The sequence below is a fragment of the Natator depressus genome, chromosome 20 (genome assembly GCF_965152275.1).
Source record: "Natator depressus isolate rNatDep1 chromosome 20, rNatDep2.hap1, whole genome shotgun sequence".
Taxonomy (NCBI): Eukaryota; Metazoa; Chordata; order Testudines; family Cheloniidae; genus Natator; species Natator depressus.
In genome coordinates this window covers 1,210,597-1,225,019 of record NC_134253.1, presented here as the reverse complement: position 1 = coordinate 1,225,019, position 14,423 = coordinate 1,210,597, and the positions used below count along the sequence as shown (strand labels likewise).

At 64.0% G+C, this 14,423-nt stretch overlaps 1 protein-coding gene across 6 annotated transcripts in view; it reads right to left on the bottom strand.

Annotated features, from left to right (window-relative positions):
- PRPF40B (pre-mRNA processing factor 40 homolog B) overlaps positions 1-14,423 on the bottom strand; it is an 82,633-nt gene that overhangs the window by 55,941 nt on the left and 12,269 nt on the right. For 2 of the 6 annotated variants that reach the window (XM_074935204.1, XM_074935206.1), the window contains exons 15-24: positions 13,973-14,106; positions 4,068-4,206; positions 3,247-3,338; positions 2,603-2,719; positions 2,383-2,520; positions 1,549-1,644; positions 1,147-1,227; positions 739-841; positions 545-606; positions 326-436 (exon numbers count right to left, since the gene is read on the bottom strand). In XM_074935204.1, the coding sequence (XP_074791305.1) occupies positions 326-436; positions 545-606; positions 739-841; positions 1,147-1,227; positions 1,549-1,644; positions 2,383-2,520; positions 2,603-2,719; positions 3,247-3,338; positions 4,068-4,206; positions 13,973-14,106 (1,073 nt within the window). Of the gene's footprint in view, positions 1-325; positions 437-544; positions 607-738; positions 842-1,146; positions 1,228-1,548; positions 1,661-2,382; positions 2,521-2,602; positions 2,720-3,246; positions 3,339-4,067; positions 4,207-13,972; positions 14,107-14,423 lie in introns of those variants that run through there. The other 4 variants (XM_074935205.1, XM_074935207.1, XM_074935208.1 and 1 more) reach the window with 3 other exon arrangements.

Sequence of the window (14,423 nt, the reverse complement as noted above, 5' to 3'; positions counted from 1 at the left end):
CTGCCTGCCCCACCGCTGGCATCCCTGCCCCCTACCTGCCCCACAACCTGCCCCGCAGCCAGCATCCTGCCCCCCTGCCTGCCCCACAGCTGGCATCCTGCCCCACCGCTGGCATCCCTGCCCCCCTGCCTGCCCCACCGCTGGCATCCCTGCCCCCTACCTGCCCCACAGCCGGCATCCTCCCCCCCTGCCTGCCCCACAACCTGCCCTGCAGCCGCCATCCTGGCCCCCATCTGCCTCTAGACCCTCCTACCCCGACCCATCATCTGACACTGTCCCCTGCCCCCCAAAGCCAGCACTTCCACCTCCCCTGCCCCCCACTTACCTTCTCCCTCTTGAAGCTGCGCTGGGGGGAGCGCCGTCGCCCCTCCGGCTCCTTCCCCTTCCCCTTCCCGCCTTTCTCTTTCCCTCGCTCGCTCTCGCTCTGGGGGCTGTTCTGTAACACAGGGCAGGGGCTCAGGGTGGGGGGGCGAAGCAGAGACTGACTGGTCCGTGGGGGACAGAGGGATTCCACCAGTGCCCTCCCCGCCCACGCTGCACTCACCGATTTGTGCCTCTTCTTCTTGCTTTTCTTCTTCTGCTTTCTGGACTTGCGGGAGCTGAGATCTGCGGGCAGAGGGGGCGTCAGGCAGGCGCAGCCAAGGGGCACCAGAGCGTGGGGCCCAGCCGTGCCCGGGTGCCATGGGGCAGGGCACGGGCCCAGTCCCTCCCCCTGCCCAGGGCAGCCCCAGCTCCCACCTGAGTCGGGTGAGGAGGAGAGCTCCGAGCCGGACTCCGAGTGATTCCGCTTCTTCCTCTTCTGGGCCCGCTGGTGATGGGGCTCCAGCTCCGACTCTGAGCCCTGGTGGGGAGGGGAGGGGGGTTAACATGACCCAGGCTGGCCCCCCTCACCCCAACCAACCCCTCTGAGGAGGGCCCCAAGGCCCCCCAGGCCCTAAACCCCCTGCTCTCCCCCACCCATCCACCAGCACCAATGGGCATCCACACCTCTCAGGGCTCCAGGCCCAGCTCCTCCCTGGGGATATCTGGGCTGCAGCCCTGGCACCCCTCCCTCAGGGCTGGCTCTGGGTGACCCCAGCACACACAAGCCCAGGCCTTGCCCTGCTTCCAGCTGCCCGGCCCCCCGGTCCTGGCCCCAGGTCTCACCGACTGCGAGCGCTTCCGATGGTGCTTCCTGCCTCTCTTGGTGTGTTTCTTGGCCTTGGCATGGTAGTGCTGGCACTCGTTCTGTGGGGCACAGACCCACAGCCCGTCAGCTCCCAGCCCCACAGGCCCCGCCCAGCATGGCCCCATGGGGCAGGGGTCACTCAGGGCACAGCGAAGTGGAAAGGAGACAGCGGGTAGCCCAAGAGCTGCCATCCCTTCCACATGGGACCCAGAGCCCCCTGGGGCACAGACCCACCCCCTCCACACAGGGCCCCAGAGCCCCTCCCCCTGTCCCGGGCCACAGCCCCACTCCCTCCACACGGCCCCGGACCCTTTTGCCAGCCAGAGCATGGCCCTGTGGTCCCCGCACCCGGCTGGGGCCAGGCCCTGCCCCCTCCTCACCTCCACCACCTGGAGGAACTCCCTGAAGAGCCGGATCCGCTCTGACTCCAGAGTGATCTGCTCGAAGGCCAGGTCACTGATGAAACGCTCCCGCACCTGCCGAGACAGGGAGCTGGGGGACAGCCCGGGCGCTCCCCTGTGGCAAAGCACACGGCACGGCCACCCCCTGCCCCACGGCACGGCCACCCCTCTGCCCACGGCATGGCCACCCCCTACCCCACGGCACGGCACGGCCACCCCTCCGCCCACGGCACAGCCTCAAGGCACGGCCACCCCCTGCCCTGGGGGCCAGACCACACAGCGTGGCGGGGGCTCCAGGCTGTCACCGGGCTCTTTGGTGACTCCTTCAATCTCTAACCTCAGCCATGGAGCCAAAGAATTGGCACGAAGCTCCCTGTGTCCACTGGGAGGGGAGGAGGGAGGAGGAGCCATGCACAGTAGATGGGGACAGCTCACACCAGCACTGCCCTGCAGGACAGCCTGGGGGGGATGACGCCGGGTGAGGGGCTCTGCCTGGGGGGGTGACGCCAGGGTGAGGAGGGGCTAGAGCCAGGGAGTGACGCCGGGGTGAGGGGCCGGCCTGGCGAATGATGCCGGGGTGAGGGGCTGGAGCTAGGGAGTGACGCTGGGGTGAGGGGCCGGCCTGGTGAGTGACGGCGGGGGGAGGGACTGGAGCCAGGGAGTGACACCGGGGTGAGGAGGGGCTGGAGCCAGGGAGTGACGCCGGGGTGAGGAGGGGCTGGAGCCAGGGGGCGACGCCGGGGTGAGGGGCCGGCCTGGCGAGTGATGTTGCCTGGGGTCCAGGCGATGGAGGGGATCGGGTCCCCCCCATACCTCGTCCCAGGAGGAGCCGGGCTCCAGGGGCGGGGCCGCCTGCTTCAGCATGCTCTTGAAGGCTGCTTCCCGGCGGCGCAGCTTGCGCACTTCCTCCTTCTCCCGCTCCCGCTCCCGCGCCTCAGCCTTCTCCAGCAGCTGTGGGGCAGACACCAAGGGGTTAACGCCACAGGGTGGGGGCCAGGCCCAGCTCAGCCCCGCCCCGCCCCGCCCCACATACGCTGTTAAAGGTGAGCTTGATGTTGCCTGCGTCCAGCGTGGCTGCCCTCTTGTCAAAGCTGATCACGTGGGCGAAGTCCTCGAAGGTCGTGTTCACCTCCACGCCGAAGCCGCGATCCTGCCAGGACAGAGGCAGTGTCACCCATGTCCCATCCCCGTCCCCAGGGCCAGCAGTGGCTGTGCCCAGAGCAGGGCGAGGGCAGGAGGTCACGGGGGAGTCCCCGTCCCCCTGCACATACAGTGTGGTACATAGAGAGAGTTTGCTTCTCCCTAGCCCTGAAATGCAGCCATCTCTGGGGTGGGGCATGGCAGCTGTTTAGGACGGGATGCAAAGAACAGGCCCACATCCACTGCAAAGCATGGGAGTTTTAGAGAGACGATGAAATGAGCAGAGCTGGACTGCGTCCCGGATGCCTGGGTTAGCTCTCCCCAACCTACGGCTGGGGGCACTGGCTTCACACTTCAGCCGCAAGGTGTAACGCACCTGCAGAGAGGACAGGAGCCTGGCAAGCTGGGCACGTGAGGCCGGGCAGAGGGGCCGTGCCAGTCCAAGGCCCCCTCCACACAGCAGGACAATCAGGGGCTGGGGAAGCTGGTCAGACAGGACCCCACACCCCACGGGCAGAGGCAGCTGCATGCCCTCACCTTTAAGATGTCCTTGATGATCTTCTTCTCGTCATGGAAACGAGCCTTGAGATCCTCCACGTAGAATTTAAACAAGTCCAGGGGGGTGGAGCCTGAGCAGAGGGGGCGGCATTACAGGCCCTGCCAGGACACCCAGCATGGCACCAGGATGGGGGGGCCGCCGGGCTCCAGAGAAGCCCCCAGCACACTATGCTCCTTAATTAACATCCCGCCTCAGGCAGGCAGGTCATTGCACAGGGCAGTCACATCACAAGTGGGCAACAGAACCCAGGACTCCTGGTTCCCAGCCCCTGCTCTAACCACTAGACACGACTCCCCTCCCAGAGCAGGGCACAGAACCCAGGAGTCCTGGCTCCCAGCCCTCCCTCTTACACCTAGTCTATTCTCCAGTCCCCTCACTAAGCACTTGATGTGCCTCACTGAACACTGTCAAATGAGGCCCGGGCAGCTCACTAAGCCCCAGCGGGGCGGTGCAGGAAGGGGACCCGGCCGGGGGAGGGATTGGAACCCAGGGACGCCTGGTGCTCAGACCCCTCAGCTCTGCTTCGGCATCACAGCCTCCGCCCCTCGGGCGAGTCCCTTCTCTGCTCTGCGCTTTCCCGGCTGTAATGGGGGGGAGGGGCAATGCTACCCATCCCCCAGGAACCCACCCCACTGGGCCCCCCTGGCTCTACCCGGGAGCAGGAGCTCCACCTCTTTTGGGCTCCTGTTGCAGTCACGGCTGGTCCTTTAACACGCGCCCCCCCGGGGCTCCGCGCCAGGCTCCGGCTCTCCCCCATGGTCCCTCGCCCCCCGCCCCCCGCGGCCACGCCGCTCCTTACCAGGCTGGCCCAGCATGTTGGCGAAGCGGGTGTCGGCGCTAAGCGCCGGGTACAGCTCCATCCAGGTGGACATGGAGTGCAGCTGCCCCTTGTCGTGCAGCTCATCCAGAAAGGCCTGGGCAAGAAGCAGCCTGTTATTCTACGATAGAGCGAGAGAGAACTTGGAGATCAGCCCCTCCCCCGAGCACACCTGAGCCCCGCCACCCGTGGCCCCTCCAAACAGCAGGGGGAGCGGCATGGATCACACGACCCCTCTGCACTGTGAAACAGAACATCAGGACTGTCAGACTGGGTCAGAGCCAAGGTCCATCTAGCCCAGTCTCCTGTGTGCAGACAGCAGCCAGTGCCAGGGGCCCCCGAGGGAATGAACAGAACAGAACAGGGAATCACCAAGTGATCCATCCCCGCCGCCCATTCCCAGCTTCCGGCAAACAGAGGCTAGGGACACCATCCCTGCCCAGCCTGGCTAACAGCCATTGATGGACCTAGCCCCCATGAACTTATCTAGGTCTTTTTAGAACCCTGTTGACTGCGTTTTGTGAAGAAATACTTCCTTTGGTTCGTTTTAAACCTGCTGCCTATTAATGTCATATGGTGTGACGATGTGACGCAGCAGGGAGGGGGGAGTGTTGACCTGGGAATGTGCCCTGGGGACGGGAGACCTGAGAGCCTGCCACCTGAGCCAGGAGGGGGATGGGGAGGTAACACCTCTGCCCAGGAATGTGGACGGAGGCTGCAGCAGGGAACCTGCTGGGTGGGTTTAGTTTCAGTTCGGGGCTGGGTGGAGGAACACAGGGAACCCCAGGGCTGGGGTCTAAGCTCCCTGCTCCCCCAGAAGGACTTGACTGAGGGGTCCTGGGTGTCCCCACAAGCTCTGTTTTGGACTGTGTTCCTGTTGTCCAATAAACCTTCTGTTTTACTGGCTGGCTGAGAGTCTCAGTGAATCCCAGGAAGAGGGGTGCAGGGCCTGGACTCCCCCACACTCCGTGACAACTGGTGGCAGCGGTGGGATCTACTGCACCCCGTGAACGGCGCTTCCTGCAGTAAGTGACTGGGGAACAGTAAAACGAAGGGGGATTGACGGGGACCAGGCGTGCTGAAGATTCAGAGAGAGACGGTTTCAGGGGGTGGTTAACCCCTGGGAGTGTGTGACCAGAGAGAAGGACTTTTGCAGTAACAGGGTCCCCCGGGGGATTGCAGCGAGCGGTCCCAGGGGCGGAGGAGTCTGCAGCTCGACCCTGGCAAAGAGGTGGTGACCTCAAGAAGGACTGGCACACTAGGGGCTTTTCCTGGAAACCGTGGACAGCTGCCCGGCCTGCGAGTGGCCAGCCGGGAGATGTACGCTAAACGCCTGAAGAGCGACCTGGTGGAGCTGTGCAGGCAGAGGGGGCTGCACGTCGGGAGGTCCACCAAGGAACAGCTGATTGCCCAGTTGGAGGAGAGGGATCGCTTGGATGACCCGATCCCTGTCCCTGAGGGAAGCCGCCCGGCGGACGCAGCGTGGGCCCTGGGGCCTGACCAGGCTGGGAGGGGTCAGACTGCTGCCCAGGACACCCCGAGACCCTTCCTACCTATGCCTGGGGGAGGGGTTGTGGGAAGCCCAGCGAATACCGAGGGCCCCCTGACCCCAGCAGCCAGCAGGGGATCCTCCCAGCGGAGCTCCCCATCCCTGGAGCGGATGCGGCTGGAATGGGAGAGGGAGAGGAAAATGAGGGAGCTGGAGGATCATGAAAAACAACGTCAACATGAGGAGAAACAACGTCAACATGAGCAGGAGGAGAAGGAGAAACAACGTCAACATGAGCAGGAGGAGAAGGAGAAACAACGTCAACATGAGCAGCAGGAGAAGGAGAAACAAAGACAGCATGAACTGGAGCTGGCCAGGCTGAGGAGCAGTGGGGCCCCGGCTGCGGTGAGGGAGGGGGGACCCAAGACTGCAAGGAGCTTTGATAAGTGCTTCCTGGCCCAGCGGAAGGAGGGGGAGGACATGGATAGCTTCCTGACGGCCTTTGAGAATGCCTGCGAGCTGCACAGGGTTGACCCTGCAGACAGGCTCCAGTTCCTCACCCCCTTACTGGACCCCAAAGCCGTGGAGGTCTACAGCCGGATGACAGGGGCAGAGGCAGGGGACTATGAACTGTTCAAACAGGCCCTGCTCCGTGAGTTTGGGCTGACCCCCGAGATGTACCGGAGAAGGTTCCGGAGTCAGCGTAAAACGCCTGAGGTCACCTACCTACAACTGGTCAACAGGATGCAGGGATATGCCCGCAAGTGGACAGCGGGGGCCCAAACTAAAGAGGACCTGCTTGACCTGTTTGTACTGGAGCACCTGTATGAACAGTGCCCTTCCGACCTGAGGCTGTGGCTGGTGGACAAAAAGCTCGCGAACCCCCAGCATGCAGGGCAGCTGGCCGACGAGTTTGTGAACAGTCGGTCAGGGGGTAGCCGGGAGGAGTCCCAAAAGAACAGGCCCCCCCCGATGCAGAGAGAGAGTCACCATGGGGCCTCCCAGCGGGGAAATAGGGAGAACCCCCTCCAAAGGGGAACGCCTGGTGTCGGGCCCCTCCGACCCGTTCGAGGGGACCAACGTGATCTGAGCTGCTATCACTGTGGCCAGAGAGGCCACGTACGGGCCCAGTGCCCCGGGCTCAGGGACAAACTGAGCAGACCCAACCTACCCAGGGTTAACTGGGTAGGGACTCAGCTGGACGAGGGGCAGGCGACCCAGGAAAGGGGGGCTACCAGTTTGCCACCTGCTCAGGAGGGAAGAGTACCCCCAGCCAGCCCCGCCAGAGGGCTGGAGGCTCTGGACTCAGGGTGCTCGGTTTACAGGGTGGGTGCGGGGCTGTCCCTCCGGAGAGAGTGCCTTGTTCCCCTGGAGGTGGATGGGAGGAAGGTCAATGGATACTGGGATACGGGCGCGGAGGTGACGCTGGCCCGGCCCGAGGTGGTGGCCCCAGATCGGGTGGTGCCCAACACCTACCTGACCCTGACGGGGGTGGGCGGGACCCCATTTAAGGTGCCCGTGGCAAGGGTACACCTGAAATGGGGGACCAAGGAGGGCCCCAAGGATGTGGGGGTACACCACCATTTGCCCACTGAAGTTTTGATGGGGGGAGACCTAGAGGACTGGCCAAGCGACCCCCAGGCCGCCCTGGTTGTGACCCGTAGCCAGAGCCGGCGAGGGGCACTGCGACCTGACCCTGGGGAGGGTACCACACTGGAGGCGCGAGACCCTACTCGGGTGGGGAGGGAGCGCCGAGGGGCACGGCTCAGAGAGGCTGCGGCCTCAGACCTGGCCACGGAGGGGGAACCGGGCCCCATCCCTTCCCCAGCCGCTGAGTTCCAGGCCGAGTTGAGGAAAGATCCCTCCTTGCAGAAGCTCAGGGACCTGGCCGACCTCAGTGAGGGACGGACCATGAGGAGAGGCTGCCAGGAGAGGTTCCTGTGGGAGAAGGGGTTCCTGTACCGAGAATGGGCTCCCCCAGGGGAAGGGGAGTCCTGTGGGATCAGGAGGCAGCTGGTGGTCCCCCAGAAGTACCGCCGCAAGCTCCTGTCCCTGGCCCATGACATCCCCCTCGCAGGGCACCAGGGAATCCGGCGCACCCGGCAGAGGTTGCTACAGAACTTTTACTGGCCCGGGGTCTTTACCACCGTCCGGCAGTATTGCCGATCCTGTGACCCCTGTCAAAGGGTGGGGAAGGCCCGGGACAAGGGGAAAGCGGCGTTGAGACCTTTGCCCATCATAGAGGAGCCTTTCCAGAAGGTGGCCATGGACATCGTGGGGCCTCTCAGCAAGACGACCCGGTCGGGGAAGAAATACATTCTGGTGGTGGTAGATTTCGCCACCCGCTACCCCGAGGCAGTGCCCTTAGCCTCCATTGAAGCAGACACCGTGGCAGATGCGCTCCTGACCATTTTCAGCCGAGTGGGGTTCCCCAGGGAAGTCTTGACAGACCAAGGCTCCAACTTCATGTCGGCCCTGCTCCGGTGCTTGTGGGAGAAATGTGGGGTCCGGCATGACTGGGCCTCAGCGTATCACCCCCAGTCCAATGGGCTGGTGGAGAGGTTTAACGGGACGCTAAAGATGATGCTGAAAACCTTTATGAACCAGCACCCGCAGGATTGGGACAAGTACTTACCTCACCTGCTGTTCGCGTACAGGGAGGTGCCCCAGGAGTCTACCGGATTTTCGCCTTTCGAACTGTTATATGGAAGGAGGGTGAGGGGCCCCCTGGACCTGATGAGAGACGAGTGGGAGGGGAAGGCCACTCCCGATGGAGAGTCAGTGGTGGAGTATGTCCTGACCTTCCGAGAGAGACTGGCTGAACTCATGGGCCTGGCCAGGGAGAATCTGGCCAGAGCCCAGAGGAAGCAGAAGGTCTGGTATGACCGCACGGCGCGGGCCCGTGCCTACGCCACCGGGGATCAGGTGATGGTTCTCATCCCCGTGAGAAAGAACAAACTACAGGCCGCCTGGGAGGGCCCGTTCAAGGTCGTCAAGCAGCTCAATGAGGTAAACTATGTGGTGGAGCTGTCGAACCGGGCCCACCACCGCCGGGTGTACCATGTGAATATGATGAAGCCATATTATGCCAGGGGGAATGTGGTGTTAGCTGTGTGTGGTCAGTGGGAGGAGCAGGGAGATGACCCTTTAGTAGATCTATTCCCTGGGACCAGAGCTGGTTCCCCCCTGGAAACAATCCCCCTCTCGGATCAGCTCACCCCTGCCCAGCAAGCTGAGGTCAGGGGGGTGCTGCATCCGTACCGACAGCTGTTTTCCAACCAGCCTGGACGCACTAATCGGACTGTCCACCGGGTGCAGACGGGGTCGCACCCGCCGATAAGATGCTCCCCCTTCCGAGTCACAGGGAAAACTGCTCAGGACCTGGAAAGAGAGGTCCGGGACATGCTGGCTTTGGGGGTGATCCAGCCATCGGCCAGCCCTTGGGCCTCGCCGGTGGTGCTGGTCCCCAAAAAGGATGGGTCAGTCCGGTTCTGTGTGGACTATCGGAAGCTCAATGCCATCACTGTATCGGATGCCTACCCCATGCCCAGGCCGGACGAGCTCCTAGACAAGCTGGGAGGAGCTCGGTACCTTACCACCATGGACCTTACAAAGGGCTACTGGCAAGTGCCGCTGGATGCAGATGCCCGGCTGAAATCGGCCTTTATCACCCCTCTGGGGCTCTATGAGTTTCTGACCCTGCCTTTCGGCCTCAAGGGAGCGCCGGCCACCTTCCAGCGCCTGGTGGACCAGCTCCTGAGGGGGATGGAGAGTTTTGCCGTGGCGTATATTGACGACATCTGTGTCTTTAGCCAGACCTGGGAGGACCACGTGTCCCAGGTTAGACAAGTGCTGGACCGACTCCAGGGGGCTGGGCTGACTGTCAAAGCGGAGAAGTGCAAGGTGGGGATGGCTGAAGTATCTTACCTGGGCCATCGGGTGGGGAGCGGCCGCCTAAAGCCGGAACCGGCCAAGGTGGAGGTGATCAGAGACTGGCCCGCTCCCCACACCAAAAAGCAGGTCCAAGCCTTTATGGGGAGGGCAGGATACTACCGAAGATTTGTGCCCCACTTTAGCGCCATAGCCACCCCCATCACTGCGCTATGCAAGAAGGGGAAGCCAGACAAGGTGGTCTGGACCGAGCAGTGCCAGGAGGCTTTCCGGGCGCTGAAGGAGGCTCTGGTCAGTGGCCCAGTTCTAGCAAACCCAGACTTTGACAAGCCCTTTGTGGTGTTCACCGACGCCTCCGACACGGGACTGGGGGCGGTGTTAATGCAGGAGGATGAAAAGGGGGAGAGACACCCCATCGTGTACCTGAGCAAGAAGTTGCTACCCCGGGAGCGACACTACGCGGCCATCGAGAAGAAGTGCCTGGCCATGGTGTGGGCCCTCAAGAAACTAGAGCCCTATCTCTTCGGGCGACACTTCACCGTCTACACCGACCACTCTCCCCTGACCTGGCTGCACCAGATGAAAGGAGCCAATGCCAAGCTCCTGAGGTGGAGCCTGCTCCTGCAGGATTACGACATGGACGTGGTCCATGTGAAGGGAAGTGCCAACCTGATAGCGGATGCGCTGTCCCGGAGAGGGGGCCCCGAACTTCCCCAGGTCACTGGTCACAGTGACCCCGCTCAGTTCAGTCTCGAAGGGGGGAGAGATGTGACGATGTGACGCAGCAGGGAGGGGGGAGTGTTGACCTGGGAATGTGCCCTGGGGACGGGAGACCTGAGAGCCTGCCACCTGAGCCAGGAGGGGGATGGGGAGGTAACACCTCTGCCCAGGAATGTGGACGGAGGCTGCAGCAGGGAACCTGCTGGGTGGGTTTAGTTTCAGTTCGGGGCTGGGTGGAGGAACACAGGGAACCCCAGGGCTGGGGTCTAAGCTCCCTGCTCCCCCAGAAGGACTTGACTGAGGGGTCCTGGGTGTCCCCACAAGCTCTGTTTTGGACTGTGTTCCTGTTGTCCAATAAACCTTCTGTTTTACTGGCTGGCTGAGAGTCTCAGTGAATCCCAGGAAGAGGGGTGCAGGGCCTGGACTCCCCCACACTCCGTGACATATGGTTACCCCCAGTTCTTGTGTAATGAGAAGGAGTAAATACCACTTTACTCCCCGCTAGTCATGGTTTTATAGACCTCTAGCATATCCCCACTTAGTTGTCTCTTTTCCAAGCTGAAAAGTCGCAGTCTTATTAATCTCTCCTCATATGGCAGCCCTATTCATACCTGTAATCATTTTTGCTGCCCTTTTCGGAACCTTTTCCAATTCCAATTCTCTCTGTGGAGAGCCAGGCCACGGAGAGAGAGAGCGCCGGGCCATGGCCTGTCTGCACAGCCACAGAGGGAGGGAGTCAGGCCACGGCCCGTCTGCCCTGCCATGGAGAGAGAAGGAGCACCGGGCCACGGCCCGTCTGCTCCGCCATGGAGAGAGAACAAGCACCGGGCCACGGCCCGTCTGCCCTGCCATGGAGAGAGAAGGAGCACCGGGCCACGGCCCGTCTGCCCTGCCATGGAGAGAGAACAAGCACCGGGCCACGGCCCGTCTGCCCTGCCATGGAGAGAGAAGGAGCACCGGGCCACGGCCCGTCTGCCCTGCCATGGAGAGAGAAGGAGCACCGGGCCACGGCCCGTCTGTCCCGCCATGGAGAGAGAAGGAGCACCGGGCCACGGCCCGTCTGCCCTGCCATGGAGAGAGAACGAGCACCGGGCCACGGCCCGTCTGCCCCGCCATGGAGAGAGAACGAGCACCGGGCCACGGCCCGTCTGCCCCGCCATGGAGAGAGAACAAGCACCGGGCCACGGCCCGTCTGCCCCGCCATGGAGAGAGAAGGAGCACCGGGCCACGGCCCGTCTGCCCCGCCATGGAGAGAGAAGGAGCACCGGGCCACGGCCCGTCTGCCCCGCCATGGAGAGAGAACGAGCACCGGGCCACGGCTCGTCTGCCCCGCCATGGAGAGAGAACGAGCACCGGGCCACGGCCCGTCTGCCCCGCCATGGAGAGAGAACGAGCACCGGGCCACGGCCCGTCTGCCCCGCCATGGAGAGAGAACCAGCACCGGGCCACGGCCCGTCTGCCCTGCCATGGAGAGAGAAGGAGCACCGGGCCACGGCCCGTCTGTCCCGCCATGGAGAGAGAAGGAGCACCGGGCCACGGCCCGTCTGCCCCGCCATGGAGAGAGAACAAGCACCGGGCCACGGCCCGTCTGCCCCGCCATGGAGAGAGAACAAGCACCGGGCCACGGCCCGTCTGCTCCGCCATGGAGAGAGAACGAGCACCGGGCCACGGCCCGTCTGCCCCGCCATGGAGAGAGAACCAGCACCGGGCCACGGCCCGTCTGCCCTGCCATGGAGAGAGAAGGAGCACCGGGCCACGGCCCGTCTGCCCCGCCATGGAGAGAGAAGGAGCACCGGGCCACGGCCCGTCTGCCCCGCCATGGAGAGAGAAGGAGCACCGGGCCACGGCCCGTCTGCCCTGCCATGGAGAGAGAACGAGCACCGGGCCACGGCCCGTCTGCCCCGCCATGGAGAGAGAAGGAGCACCGGGCCACGGCCCGTCTGCCCCGCCATGGAGAGAGAACAAGCACCGGGCCACGGCCCGTCTGCCCCGCCATGGAGAGAGAAGGAGCACCGGGCCACGGCCCGTCTGCTCCGCCATGGAGAGAGAAGGAGCACCGGGCCACGGTCCGTCTGCCCCGCCATGGAGAGAGAAGGAGCACCGGGCCACGGCCCGTCTGCCCCGCCATGGAGAGAGAACGAGCACCGGGCCACGGCCCGTCTGCCCCGCCATGGAGAGAGAAGGAGCACCGGGCCACGGCCCGTCTGCCCCGCCATGGAGAGAGAACGAGCACCGGGCCACGGCCCGTCTGTCCCGCCATGGAGAGAGAAGGAGCACCGGGCCACGGCCCGTCTGCCCCGCCATAGAGAGAGAACGAGCACCGGGCCACGGCCCAGCCGCGTTGTCACCCGTGATCGTGGCCCAAACGCAGAGCCAACCGCAGCATCAGCTGGTGACAACCTGGGTGGCTTTGCCTTAGGAAAGGGTCTTAAGTAGCTGCTGCCCCCTGCTGGCCATCACTGGATGGCCAGTCCAGGGCGCCCAGGCTGGGGTACCAGCTGGATCCTCCCAGACGCTTTCCTGCAGAGAAGGTCGCTCTGCCCGAAGGGGGGTTCAGCTGCCCGCGGCAGGGGGTCGCTGGCGGATGGTTATCTGCGGGCAGCGGGGCTGGGTCACGGCAGGAATGTGGCGAACGAGGACAGGAGTCGAGAGGGAGGCTGGGACTCAGGAGACCTGGGTTCTAGTCCTGATCTGCCTCCGGCTGCCTTGGGGACCTTGGGCGAGGCGCTGGGTGGGCTCCAAGCGCTGCAGCCGGGCCCCTGTCGTGCTGCCGTGCAGACACTTGCTACAGCCAGGGCAGAGGGGGCTGGCGCTACCGTAAATCTGCCCCCTCGCGAGGCGGTAACTAGGTCGAGGGACGAGTTCTCCAGCTGGCCTAGCACTGCCTGCCCCAGGGGGTCAGTCGGCCTTACTACGTCTCTCAGGGCAGGCATTTTCCACTGCCCTGAGCCATGCAGCTAGGTCGGCCTACACTGTACGTACAGACCTGAAGGGTAGACGGGTCTGGGCTACAAAGCTCCCGGAGCCCCTCCCTGGGCCCCTGCTCTGACCCTGCTGCCCGCACGCCGGCGGCCAGGTGCTCTGCGCACTGCAGGGCGCCCCCTGGCGGCCACCTGGGGAACGAGCTCTAAGGGCCCCTTAGTCCTTCCCTTAGCGCCCCGGGAGCTGGGTCAATGTTGTTCACTCGGGCACAGGGAGGGGAAGGGACTGATCCGCCTCCAGCTGCAGCCACAATCCCAAACTCCCTCTGACTTCCAAGCTTCAGCACTGAGCCCTGAGCGACCCACCCAGCCTGGGGTGGAGCCAGGAACAGAACCCAGGCGCCCTGGCTCCCTGCAGCACACACCAGTCGCATTCTGCTCTCCTGTCCAGGCTCCTGACCCCATGGCCCTCGCGGACAGAGCCAGGTGGCGGGGAAGGAGGCGGGGAAGGGGAGACGCTGCCCAAACCAGAACTGCTGGAACAGCTACAGGAGCAGGCAGTCCAGTAACCAGGGGTCAACCACCGAGCTCCTTAAACCCTGCTGATGTGCAGTGACCTGTCCTGCCCTGGGCATGGAAGGGGTTCGGCTAATAGGGACCAGACACCGAGCTCTCTCCAGATACACCCTCCTCCCAGCCCAGCACCCTGTCCCCCTCCCAGGCCAGCCGAGTCCTTGATGTCCCCCGAAGTGGCAGGCAGCCTCCAGCTACACCTACAGGCCGCCTTGCTCTGCTGAGCCCAGGCCCAGAGCCCTCACCCGCCGCTGGGGCACCCCCACCTCTTCCAGACCTCAGGGCACAGATACCTGGAAGGCTTCTCTGTTCTTGCGCTGCTGGCGTCTCTCACGCAGCCTCGTCTTCTCCTTTTCCTCCTCCTCCTCCTTCTCCAGCGTGCGGATGTGCTCCTCGAAGCAGATCAGGGCATCCTCCTTGTCCATGTCTGCAAGAGGCGCAGGGGGGTTGAGGGGGGAGAGATGGCACCAGGTCGGGTAGGGCAGGAAGGAGCTGGGCTAGCATGGGACCATGGAGGGGGAGCTGGTGGGATACAATAGCAACCCTTTGTCCCTCGTCTAGAGGGATGTCCCATGGTTACAGAGCAGGGGCTGGGAGCAAGGCCTCTGGTTCTAGCCCTGGCTCTGGGAGGGACGGGGGGTTCAGTGGGTTAGAGCAGGGGGGGCAGGTTTCTACCCCTGGCTCTGGAAGGGGAGGGGGACCCAGTGGGTTAGGGTGGGGTGCTGCGGCCAGGATTCCTGGGTT